The sequence below is a fragment of the Chrysemys picta genome, chromosome 2, assembly GCF_011386835.1.
Source record: "Chrysemys picta bellii isolate R12L10 chromosome 2, ASM1138683v2, whole genome shotgun sequence".
NCBI classification, from domain to species: domain Eukaryota; kingdom Metazoa; phylum Chordata; order Testudines; family Emydidae; genus Chrysemys; species Chrysemys picta.
The window spans coordinates 246,100,036-246,113,201 of NC_088792.1; the positions used below are offsets into that span (position 1 = coordinate 246,100,036).

Consider the following 13,166-nt stretch of genomic DNA (forward strand, 5'->3'; position numbering starts at 1 on the left):
TTATCAGTGTTTCTCAGGTATATCATTGGTTTCATGGTGCATTTGTCCAGAAATTCTTCTTCAAGGTGGCCCATGATTGACCACCTTCAGTGTGACCTATAGATCCAACAGTTACCACAAACACATCAAGAAAACTATTATGTACAGCCAAGCACTCAGATATCACAGAATATGCTCAAAGGATCTTTAGCTGTGACACTGTGCATAGCTTTCCCAGGCAGACCTGAAGAAGAGCTGTGTGTAGCTTGTAAGTTTGTCTCTCTCACCAATGGAAGTTGGTCTAATAAAAGATATTACCTCACCCACCCTTGTCTTTGTAATATTTTTTTTCATTCACACACCTTAACAAAATCCTAATAATTTTACAGTCCTTCCACATGCAAAGCTTCCATTGACTTCAGTATAAATTGTGCATACTTAAAGTCTGCAGCATCTGTATGTTAATTTAGGGAATTTAAACTTTACCTGTCAGCTGATCTAGTAATTTGACAGGATATTCACCTGTTATAAATGCCTGCCTTTTAAACACTCTACAAGGCACAGAGGGGAAAGTAAAGAGAGTAGATTGTTAATCTGCCAGATGGAGGTCATTATGTGTGTGTCTAAGGAGAAGATCAAGAGAGAGTGAGTGTAAAGATGAATTAAAAATGTACTTTTTATATTCATTTGGATAAGAATGTATTTCTTACAGATGGATTAGAAAAATTGATATTTCTCAATCTGAACAACAACAAGCTTAAATATCTTCCTCCGGAAATACACAGGTAATTTTGGTTATTATGTAGCTTACCCTGTGTTGGCTATATACTGTACATGTTATACTCATGTACAGTCTTTGTGGACGTTAGATGCTAATTTCAACTGCTGGGAAAACTTCTGCTACATTTTCGTTTACAGTTGAGCGCCAAGAAATAAAATCTGTAGGTGTTTTTTGTTTTTAAAGTGCTCATTTCCCTTATATATACTCACTCTTACATAGTCAGGTTACCTTTTTGATACTTTTCTGGGAAGAGATGCAATATGAAGTCCTCCCCATTCTCAGGAATGGAATATAATTGTCTCAAAATACTTTTTTGTAAATCTTTTGAGAGTTAGGGTTCTGACTTGGTTCCCACACACAGGCCTTCCAGCTAGTAATTCTACTGAAGCCAATCTTTTTAATATTCTCTCTGAACAATTTGGCTTTTGTGTGTTATCTTTTAAAATATGCTGAACTACAAAATCGGAGCTGTGTACTGTTTCTTATTACCATATATATCTCATTTCTTGTGCTTTAGCGAATGAAACTAGGTACAACTATACTATTTCTTTCTAATTTTTATCCCAATCTTCTTTTATACCAAGAACTTTTCAAGAAAGCCTCAGCATGTAAAGTTGTGAACATTATAGCAAAAATTTAGCTTATGAGATTAAGAAGCATAACCTGGGTTATGCTATTGTTACGATTGTGCGACTTAGGCTAGGTACTGAGTAGGAGAATGTTATGGTTTCTTCCCTGGAGAGTTTTCAGTCTAACAGATAAAACAAAAACAAAAGTCCCAAAACCCAGACTAAGGGTGGGAGTTTGGGAGGGCTGAATTCCAGATGAAGAGTGGCCCCAGGAGAAGAGTTGTGCAGGGTCTTAGTGGTAAGGACTAGAAGCTTGAATCTGATGTGATGGGGAAGGACAAACCAGTGCTTTAGGAAGGCAAAGATATGCTTTAGGAATTATTTTGGGGAAGTTATGTGGCCTGTGGTATATAGGAGATCAAGACTAGACGAACACAGTGGTCCTGTCTGGCCTTAGAATCTACGAATCTTTGAAGTCGAGGGATTCAAGGACAGGGGATGACTTAGATGGGGCAAAGATGATATAACTACTGTATTTTTTTATGGGCTTGAAGGATATTATGGATGTCAGAGAAGCTGGAGAGGATGAAAGAGGTCTTTTGTAGACAAAAGCTTAATCTCGTAAATATTGTGGAGGATGATGCCCCCTCTGGCCTCTAGTTAGTCAAGTTTTTCTGACCAAGAAGTTCCTCCTGTCTATTCTGTATTTGGGTGAATATGTTGTGATTTTCCCAGTGTGATGGTGTATATTTTCTTCAGTGCATTTTGAACAGAAGTTATTTTACCAAATAAGCACATCAAAATTGTCTTAACTGTATAGAAGAAAATGTTCAGTATGTTCAAGAAGAATAACATTAAGTTGGAATGAAAAGTACAAAATCTTTACTAACATTTCTGTTACCCAAGTAATCTTATCCTGTAAAAATATACCCTGTTTCAGATGCACAGGTCCATATTCATCCCTGGTTGTAACGCCATTGATTTCAATGTGGTATTTGGCTTAAGATGTTTTCACATTGGAAAATGTTAAGAACCATTTTAGCAGAAAAGCAGCAAATGATTTTAAAACACACCTCTACCCGATATAACGCGACCCGATATAACATGAATTCGGATATAATGCGGTAAAGCAGCGCTCTGGGGGGACGGGGCTGCGCGCTCCGGCAGATCAAAGCAAGTTCGATATAACGCGGTTTCACCTATAATGCGGTAAGATTTTTTGGCTCCCGAGGATAGCGTTATATCGGGGTAGAGGTGTAACCATGATTACATTCTGACATTTTTGTCTGATTTTCCTGTCCCCAGTTTCTTGATTTGCTTTTTCTGACCCATACATGTAATTTGTAATTAATGATTTTTGTACCTTCAAATACAAAATGCTCCATGTTGTTGTGTACTCAAAATGGGAAGAATCTAGTGATAGAATCTTTTTTTTTTAAATAATTAGAAAGAGGAAGAAAATAAAAGTTCAGATTATATAAAGCTCTGTGCACCAATAAGAATGGCCATACTGGGTCAGACCAAAGGTCCATCTAGCCCAGTACCCTGTCTTCTGACAGTAGCCAATGCCAGGTGCCCCAGAGGGAATGAACAGAACAGGTAATCATCAAGTGATCCATCCCCTGTTGCCCATTCCCAGCCTCTGGCAAACAGAGGCTAGGGACACCATGCTGGCTAATAGCCATTGATGGACCTAACCTCCATGAATTTATCTAGTTCTTTTTTGAACCCTGTTAGTGTCTTGGCCTTCACAACATCCTCCAGCAAGGAGTTCCACATGTCGACTGTACATTGTGTGAAAAAATACTTCCTTTTGTTTGTTTTAAACCTGCTGCGTATTAATTTCAGTTGATGGCCCCTAGTTCTTGTGTTATGAGAAGGAGTAAATAACCTTTCCTTATTTACTTTCTCCACACCAGTCATGATTTTATAGGCCTCTATCATATCCCCCCTTAGTCATCTTTTTTCCAAGCTGAAAAGTCCCAGTCTTATTAATCTCTCCTCATATGGCAGCCGTTCCATACCCCCAATAATTTTTGTTGTCCTTTTCTGCACCTTTTCCAAGTCCAATATATCTTTTTTGAGATGGGATGACCACATCTGCACACAGTATTCAAGATGTGGGCGTAGCATGGATTTATATAGAGGCAATATGATATTTTTTGTCATATCCTTTTCTTAATGATTCCCAACATTCTGTTTGCTTTTTTGACTGCCGCTGCACATTGAGTGGATGTTTTCAAAGAACTATCCACAATGACTCCAAGATCTCTTTCTTGAGTGGTAACAGCTAATTTAGACCCTGTCATTTTATATATATAGTTGGGATTATGTTTTCCAATCTACATTACTTCGCATTTATCAACATTGAATTTCATCTGCCATTTTGTTGCCCAGTCACCCAGCATTGAGAGATCCTTCTGTAGCTCTTCGCAGTCTGCCTGGGACTTAATTATCTTGAGTAGTTGTGTATCATCTGCAAATTTTGCCACCTCACTGTTTACCTCTTTTTCCAGATAATTGATTAATATGTTGAATAGGACTGGGCCCAGTACAGACCCCTGGAGGACACCACTATTTACCGCTCTCCATTCTGAAAACTGACCATTTATTCCTGATATAACTAGATTAGGGATGTAAAATAGTAAACAGTTAAATGGTTAAATGGTTAAGCATTAGTCTCACCGGTTAACCACCGTAACCGTTAACCTGGCCAGCCAGCCGGAGTGACCCCAGCCATGCTGGCAGGCCGGCTGGAGCAACCCCACCTGGCCAGTGGGAGCAGCTCCAGTCCCAGGTGCGCCGGCCAGCCGGAGCAGCCCCAGCCTCAGCTACGCCAGCTGGAGAGCATAGCCCCAGCTGTGCCGGCCCCTAGAGTGACCCCAGGCGGACGGGAGCAGCCTCAGTCCCAGCTGCTGGCAGGCCGGCAGGAGTAGCTCCAGCCCTAGCCACCGACCGGCCATAGCAACCCCAGCTCTAGCCGCCGCTGGCCAGCGGGAGTAGCCCCAGCAGTTAACCAGTTAAATAATATAATTTTAATTGTTTAAACAGTTAACTTTTTAAAACAATATTTACATCTCTAAACTAGATATATTACTCTGAGTACTTGTACATGAATAGGTCATTGATTACTCCTTAATATAATTTTCTTTTTTTAATTCTTTCATTGTTTGCAATTGCTTGTAAATGACATTTTCTGTAGCACTTATGTATTTTTCCATTGAGCATATGTGTTGTGCTACATTTACAAAAAGTGCTGAAGTCAACATGACAATTGACTTTGTGTTTCAGCATCCCATTTAACGTAGATCTGAGAAAATGTTTTTTCCTTTTAAAAAAAATGTTAATGTTGAGAATGATGCCAGATTGACAGTACCAGAAAACTGAAATCCTTTACTTATAGAATAGATACACACCACAAGCAGCAGCAGTACAAGCTTTCTGTTACTGATTCTGCTGCAAAAGTGTGTAAAAGCCTGTTTTAGAAGGATCAAAGTTGAGAAAGGTACTTGACCTTCCTGTTGTGGCTGCTGATAAAGGTGCCATTTCACGTGGTGCCCACCAAGACCATTAATTCATTTTTCATAGGTCACCAGTTGTTGTAAGGACAATTTCTTGTCAGTACCCCAGCACCCCTACCTCACTGCAGTCCCAGCTGCACTCCCACAACTTGTTCATTGACTGCTGCAGGGTGAGCATGTATGTCTCACGAACACACTAAACCCTTGTGTCATAACTATAAAGGGAAGGGTAACAGCTGTCCTGTGTACAGTACTATAAAATCCCTCCTGGCCAGAGACTCCAAAATCCTTTTCCCTGTAAAGGGTTAAGAAGCTCAGGTAACCTGGCTGGCATCTGACCAAAGGACCAATAAGGGGACAAGATACTTTCAAAGCTTGGTGGGGGGGGAGGCTTTTGTTTGTGTTCTTTGTTTGGGAGTGCGTTCGCTCTCGGGACTGAGAGGGACCAGACATCAATCCAGGTTCTCCACATCTTTCTAAACAAGTCTCTCCTATTTCAAACTTGTAAGTAAATAGCCAGGCAAGGCGTGTTAGTTTTCCTTTGTTTTCTCAACTTGTAAATGTACCTTTTACTAGAGTGTTTATCTTTGTTTGCGGTACTTTGAACCTAAGACTAGAGGGGAGTCCTCTGAGCTCTTTAAGTTTGATTACCCTGTAAGGTTAATTTCCATACTGATTTTACAGAGATGATTTTTACCTTTTTCTTTAATTAAAAGCCTTCTTTTTAAGAACCTGATTGATTTTTCCTTGTTTTAAGATCCAAGGGGTTTGGATCTTGATTCACCAGGAGTTGGTGGGAGGAAGGAGGGGGAATGGTTAATTTCTCCTTGTTTTAGATCCCAGGGGGGTTGGAACTGTATTCACCAGGAGTTGGTGGGAGGAAGGAGGGGAATGGTTAATTTCTCCTTGTTTTAAGATCCAAGGGGTTTGGATCTGTATTCACCAGGGAATTGGTGAAAGGTTTCTCAAGGCTTCCCAGGGAGGGAATCCATTGGGAAATGGTGGCAGTGGACCAGAGCTAAGCTGGTAGTTAAGCTCAGAAGTTTTCATGCAGGCCCCTACATTTGTACCCTAAAGTTCAAAGTGGGGATACAGCCTTGACACCTTGTCTACACGACAAATTTATGTTGGTATAACTACGTCGCTCAGGGTGTGGATATTGACATAACTCCTGGTGTAGACAGCGCTATGTTGACAGGAGGGCTTTGTCCTTCGACATAGCTGCTGTCTCTTTGGGAGTTGGAGCACCTAAGCAGATGGGAGAAGCTCTCCCCTCAGCATAGGTAGTGTCTTCACTAAATGCTACAGCAGTATAGCTGCAGCACTGTAAGTGTAGACAAGCTCATAGTTTATTTAATATGTATTAGTAGTAGAGTGGATTTAAAAAATAATAAATGTTTGGAATTCAGACTGCATTTTCTCCTTTGCTGTTAACATCTCTGGCCAATTCCTTTGTTTTTGGAACCTTTAATAAAAGCAAACAATTTGTGATTAATCACTATATACAGATGGATACTTTTAAAAACATACTTAAAACATTTTGGGAAAGATGTGAACAAATGGGAGAAAGTCCGGAGAAGAGCAACAAAAATGATTAAAGGTCTAAAACATGACCTGTGAGGAAAGATTGAAAAAATTGGGTTTGTTTAGTCTGGAGAAGAGAAGACTGAGTGGAGACATAACAGTTTTCAAGTACATAAAAGGTTGTTACAAGGAGGAGAGAGGTAAATTGTTCTTCTTAACTTCTGAGGATAGGCCAAGAAACATTGGGCTTAAATTACAGCAAGGGTGGTTTAGGTTGGACATTAGGAAAAATGTCCTAACTGTCAAGGTTTGGAATGAGCATTGGAATAAGTCCCCTAGGGAGGTTGTGGAATCTCTGTCTTTGGAGATTTTAAAGGGCAGGTTAGACAAACACTTGTCAGGGATGGTCTAGATAATACTTAGTCCTGCCATGAGTGCAGGGGACTGGTCTAGATGACCTCTCATGGTCTCTTCCAGTCCTGTGATTCTGTGATTGTATGAAAACCCTTAACAATTACTCACTAGGGTTAGCCCTTAATAGTTGGCCAGCATAGAGTTCAGTTTATATAAATATGTTACTCAATATAAAAGTATATAATTAAAAATAGAAGTAATCCATGTACAGCAAATTCTACAGTAAAAAGTTTAAAGAAATTGATACATATTGTAGATTATAAATTAAACGTACCATGGCTGTACACTGAAATACTTTATTAATTTCACAGGTTAGAAAATCTTGAAAACATGAATTTAAACAATAACGAGCTAGAAAGTATTCCCAAAGAGCTATGTTCCTTGCAAAAGCTCTCTGAACTCCATCTATCCCACAATTGTCTCATCACAATACCTGAAGAGATTGGATACATGACGAATCTCAGAATGCTGTGCCTGTCAAGAAACCAAATAGGAGTGCTCCCTGACGTGAGTAATGTTGTGCTTTCAAAGGTAGTATTTTCTCTTTCAGTGAATATGGATAGCTTAAGAAAGCATTTGAATAACACATCTTTAAGGATGGAATTTTCCAAAGTGCCTAAGTCATTTCAATGGGACTTTTATGACTAAGGCACGTTTGATAATCCCACCCTTAGAGATAGGTTGTTCAAATGCTGTTTTCTTGAGGAATATGGAGATCTCAAATTTTATAAGGATTAATAGGTTGGTTTTGTTATTACTTAAAATAGGACTAAAACCTTATTGGTTAAATTAGAAAAGTAGGGGTGAAATTTTCAAAGGGCCCCGACTCAGCCTCTCTATCTTTGGGCACCTCGTTTTGGCCTTGCAACTTCTAGGAAACTCAACAATTGAAATGTTCATGCCCAGAGCAGGGCAATTAGATGCTTGGCTACCTTATTTATTCACACATGCCATGTACATGTACCAATTTAGGTTTCATAAGCACACAGAGTTAGACCATTTTTGAAAATTATCCTGTTAATTCTAGAAAATCTGCAAAGAGGACTATACTTAGAAACATACTATCTAGTGGCCTGCTTTTCAGTGGAGCAGTGTGTGGTTGCTCCACTAATCTCATTTGAGAATCAAGAGGAGATTCAGGTGTTTAGTGCCCTTGAAATCTCAGGGCACATTTCTCTATAGTGAGTGGTCCTGGCTGAATTGATAAGAAAGTTTGAAAGTAATTGTATAAAAGAGTGCAATAACATCCCTGACTGCAAGGAATCTCATTACATAAAGTCTGAAGCGATAAAGAGCCAGAAGCAACTAATAATGCAAATTCATTGTATTCATTGTTTTGAGATATACTAGGCAAAGACTTAAATAGACAATGTCAGCTGCATGATTCCTCAAAATGACGCCTTTAAGAGAATATGTGGTAGCTCTGTCACAGCTGGAAAGGATTCTACATGCACAGGAGAAGTGTAAACACCTTCATAGTGTGTGTATTATAAAATAGAAACATAAATGTAAAGATTGTTCTGCCCCTTTATGGGTCAGATACATATAACAGCATTTCTCTCAGTCAGAGTTGGAAAGCTAGGCTTGCTTTAGTCAAATCTAAATAAAGTTTAAAATGGGTTAGATATTAAATGTTAAAAGTCTAAACTCTGGCTCATTTTAGTCAGCTTCCACAGAAGAAAAGTAACCTCACATACTGGTTTTCCTCTTAACTCAAGCCCCCTCTTAAAGACCTTTCTTGATTTGCAGATGCTCTAAGCCCCACTGCCTTTTGAAAATTTGGCCCTAAATGCATATCCATTGAGAAATTTCATTTTGCACTTATTGTACTTGTGCTTAGCTTTCATTTGTCATCCTATCAAGTTAAAAGAAAAGATAAAGGACATTTGTCAGTTTAAAATAAATATGTTTTGTCTAGCATTTTAATTACAAATTGCTGTCTTATTTATATCAGTAAGTGAATGGTCTTCATCTTAAATTCTCAGAAATATTGCATATACTAATCCTGCCTGTTTCTAGTAGATTGTTTCTGATTGGAATTGTATGACCTTTTCTATTACCCCATGCTCAGCACCAGTGGACAATCAACAGTATGTGCATCAAGGAGGAGGAAATAAAATTTGGAACATTTAAAGCTTGTATGTGATGGAATTTGCTTTGTCTTGTTACAAAGAACACGAGTATTAGATGTACATTGCACAATGTTTCTTTGATTTCTGTATTCACTTTGTTATCTATAAAAGCCAATCAATAAAACGAATTGAAGATGGCTGCCACAAAAGAAAATGTTAAAAACAGCTGTTAATGCCATTGTATCTTGGCAGCTGCTTTCAGCTATTGCTTAAGTTGACATTGAAAACACTTAAAAATACCAGCATAAACTAAAATCCTGTGCATTTGTTTCCATCTAATATTCCAACAGATGCAAGCAATTATCTTAAGAAATGAAAATTGAGTTAGATGTTGAGGGCTGGGAACCAATAGTAATTTTGAAAGTGAAGGAGCTCTATTTAAAAGTTTTTTTTAATTGGAGATAGGAGTCTGAGAAATGTGGATTCACAGGCTGTTCAAGCTCCTTATGTGGTACACAGGAAAAGCCTTGATGTAGAGAAGAAGATATTGGCATTGTAAATAATTCAGAATGAGGTGTGAGGGAGGATGTGGGGGATAAGAGATCCATGGGGATGGTGAATGATAAATGCAGGCGTTATTTTTGTAATACCAAAAGAATGGACACCTTCTTCCCTTTTGTAATTTTCAGTTTTCCTCCTATTTTCTCTTTTATTTGGTAGCTCAGTCTCTCTTCGTCAGTACTGTTGCTTCCTGATGCCTGAGACTGCTCTCTCATCTCATGGGGATTTTAACTTCACATTCACTGTTGATATTTTTCAATTTTTATTACATTGTTTTCCCCCCTCCATCTAGGGCCTTTGCAAATTGAGAAAACTAAGAATTCTAGATGTAGCAGGGAACAAAATTCAGATTTTCCCAATAGCAGTAAGTATTATTTTCTATATTCTATCCTCTAATATGAAATTTCTACTGCAGATCTATTAAATGAATTAAATGGGCAGCCTATGTAACTTGTAGCAATTGATACCATGAGTTTCACAACTCATTGAGTGAAAGGAAAAAAATGTGTAGAGTAGTTGCATATAAACCAAACAAAATCCAATTGGATTTAGCAAAGTTATGTAAACCACAGTAGCTGTGTCCTAAACATTCCATATAATAATAGAATTAATATACTTTTAATATTGTTAAATCAAGGAGCCAAAAGTTTCAAATTTAAAAATGTGCCTGGGACTTTCCAGTTGCTAAAGAATTTTTGTTTATGTCAAAATACAATCATACATTTCACCACAATTTGTAACAGTCTGCACATTATTATGTTAGGAGAAGTTTTACAGAAGGTCATGACTACAGTGTTTTGATTTTAATATTGCGTGTATTTAGTGTCACACCTGGACCAAGTGATCACTTGGAAAGGGGAATAAAGATTAATCTGTAACTACAAAGATGTAGGAGAGTCCAAACAAAAATCCCACTTGTGTGGTGGGCTTTGTAGACCGTAATTTGTATGTTTTTTTGTGTCCTTTGTCCTCTGAGAATTAAATAATTTGATATACCACTAACCAGTACATAAGCTCTTTCTGCTGCATTGCAATCTTTGGTTTTGGTATAAAAATCTTTTGTGTGTATTGTGTGTTTGTTCTTTTGTGGCTGTTTTGAGTCATGCTCTTCTTTAATAGCTTGCCTTCTGATTCTTCTGGCACTTATGAGATGGTGGGGGAATGAAATCTTTTGGTTTCAACTACTCTAACTTTTCTAAGTTTCTTTACGTTGTTATTGCTGTGTCTATAACATACATTATTTGTGAGTGGTGACCTGTTTTCCAGAGGGCATTGGAGAACATCTCCTTCCCACTAGTAGTCAAATTCTCTGCCTTGTCTACTGAAAGTTACCATGTTATACTGAAGTTACTGGAAATAAGGAAATTTTGCAGAAAAAAAAAATGGGTAGAGTTTTTTTTAATTAACGTGTGTAGGTTTGAATGTGCACATGCATTAACATCTATAATCACTTAACGGCGCTAGTAAATTACTTTATTCTGCTCAGGCAACAAAGTAATTTAGTAGTGCCCTCAGGTGATGATTATCAGAGGACCCATTTACAGCCTGGCACAGTTGCTAAACAGCAGGAAAGTTTATAACAAGAAACAGTGTGCTTTATACAGGACAAAACAAGATGGTTTGAGTTTATAAATTTGGGGCCTGATCCTGCAAACCCTCACATGAATTATTCTGTACTAACGCAGGAAGGCCTACTCATATATTGAATAAGCACTACTTGTTTTGCAGCCAAGGCTAAAAATCGTTTCAAAATTTTCCAAAAAAACAATGTAAAGATGAGGTAGCAAAAGAATGGGGCACTGTAATAAATATGGGCCCTACTGTGGTTGTAGAATACTCCTGTTTCTAAGAGTATAGCAGATTTAAATAGTAGTGTGCACTCTGTAACCAGGTGGTGCTTTATGTAACTATGTACATGTTCACTCTGGATGCTTACTCAGGCTGTATATAACTGTAGCTTAAATCTGCATCACTATAGTCTATTCTTACACATTTAATGCATATTTAGCGTTCAGTTGTGCCTGATAGGCACTGGCCCACTTTTTAGGCTAGGGTGGCGCCTACTCCAGAGGCTGTTCCAGGACAGATTGTACCTCAAGAAGGCTAAATCAGGAGGGAGTGTGCCTACTGCTATGCTCCTTTCAGGGATGCAGCCTACTCCACTCTACATATCTGCCTAGGTTTCGCTGGCCAGTGGTGTTGCGGTGGTTCAGTAATCCCAGTTCCTCTTTACCCTTTGGTGTATCTTGTACTATGACGGAACATTCCCTTTGTTTTAATCAGTTCATGGATTGCAGTTGTGCCTAACTGCTGCACAATGGGGCAAGGAGGATGCTTGCACTCTTCCCCATATTTTGCTAACCTGCAGAGCAGCTGGGAACAATCTGGCCCTTTATCGCATCTCTTTGGGTTGATTTTAATAGCAACCCTTTGCTAAATGTTCACAAACTCAGATTACCAATCTAGCCTATGATCATGGATTTAGTTCTAATTTTTGCTCTCTAGCTATTCCTCTGCTGCAAGAATCATTTAGCTTCTTCAGTATATTTTCCCACAACTATCAGGTAATCTTCAGGGCTGCTGCACATTTTGCTGTTTCTGGAGTCTTGGTTGATCCATCAAAGTTGAAGCTTGGCTAAGGATCTTTGAGAAAACAGGGATGGAGCAAAGGGGGGGAGAATGGAGTAAAAGGTTAAGGGTGGGGTTCTGTATTGTTCATTCAAAATGTAAATGTGATCCTCTTCAGTGAAAAAAATATTTTAAGGGACATTATTTACTGACTATTTAAACTTAATTTTAAGAGTCTGAATGGTTTTAGTTTTGGTGGCTAGATGCAATGATTTTTTTATAGGGCAGCACTAGGTGCAGGAGGCTCATCTCAGTTAGCATTTTCAGTACAGTATTCACAGACTAAATTATTTCTGCAACAATCATAGGTCTCCTAGCCATAACAAATAGTGCTCTTCCTCCATTACATGGATACAATTTATGTAACTGAACAAGGAATTCTGATAAAGCTGTAGTGTAAACATTAGCAGCAAAATTAATCTGGAATATTTCAAGGCCTTTTTGTTTTCTTTTAAACAAAGCAAGTATATATAGGTAGAAATCTTTAGAGTATAAACATTCATTTTGTGCGGCAATATTCATTTCAAAACATTATGACAAGGTCGTAGGACTCTTTAGCAAAGTTCTTCAGCTACTGTGGGTATACTTCATAAAGAAATTGAGAGAGCTGTGTCAGAGGAAACAATAAGCCCATACTAGGAACCCTTAAAGAGGAGATGCTCTATATCAGAGGTTCTCAACCTTTTTCTTTCTGAGGTCCCCCCAACATGCTATAAAAACTCCACGGCCCACCTGTGCCACAGTAACTGGATTTCTGCATATAAAAACCAGGGCTGGTGTTAGGGGGTAGCAAGCAGGGCAATTGCCTGGGGCCTCATGCCACAGGGGCCCCTACAAAGCTACATTGCTCAGGCTTCAGCTTCAGCCCCGGGTGGTGGGGCTCAGGGACCTGGGCTTCTGTCCCATGCGGTGGGGCTTTGGCTTTCTGCCCTGGGCCCCAGCGAGTCTAATGCTGGCTCTGTTTGGAGACCCTCTGAAACCTGCTTGAGGCCTCCTTAGAACTACTGCTCTATATAACCTGAATCATGATGGTTTGCTAGGCTCTTTGGGACCACGTGTGATCAGAGTATACAGGTTTATTTTAACAGCTATACAGATGATCTGTTCTTGTTTTCTC

General features: G+C 38.8%; 1 protein-coding gene across 2 annotated transcripts in view; it reads left to right on the top strand.

The window, feature by feature from the left end:
• LRRC69 (leucine rich repeat containing 69) overlaps nt 1–13,166 on the top strand; it is a 47,496-nt gene that overhangs the window by 8,231 nt on the left and 26,099 nt on the right. For both annotated transcript variants that reach the window (XM_005291568.4, XM_024105227.3), the window contains exons 3-5: nt 692–764; nt 7,100–7,295; nt 9,714–9,785. In XM_005291568.4, the coding sequence (XP_005291625.1) occupies nt 692–764; nt 7,100–7,295; nt 9,714–9,785 (341 nt within the window). The remainder of the gene's footprint in view (nt 1–691; nt 765–7,099; nt 7,296–9,713; nt 9,786–13,166) is intronic.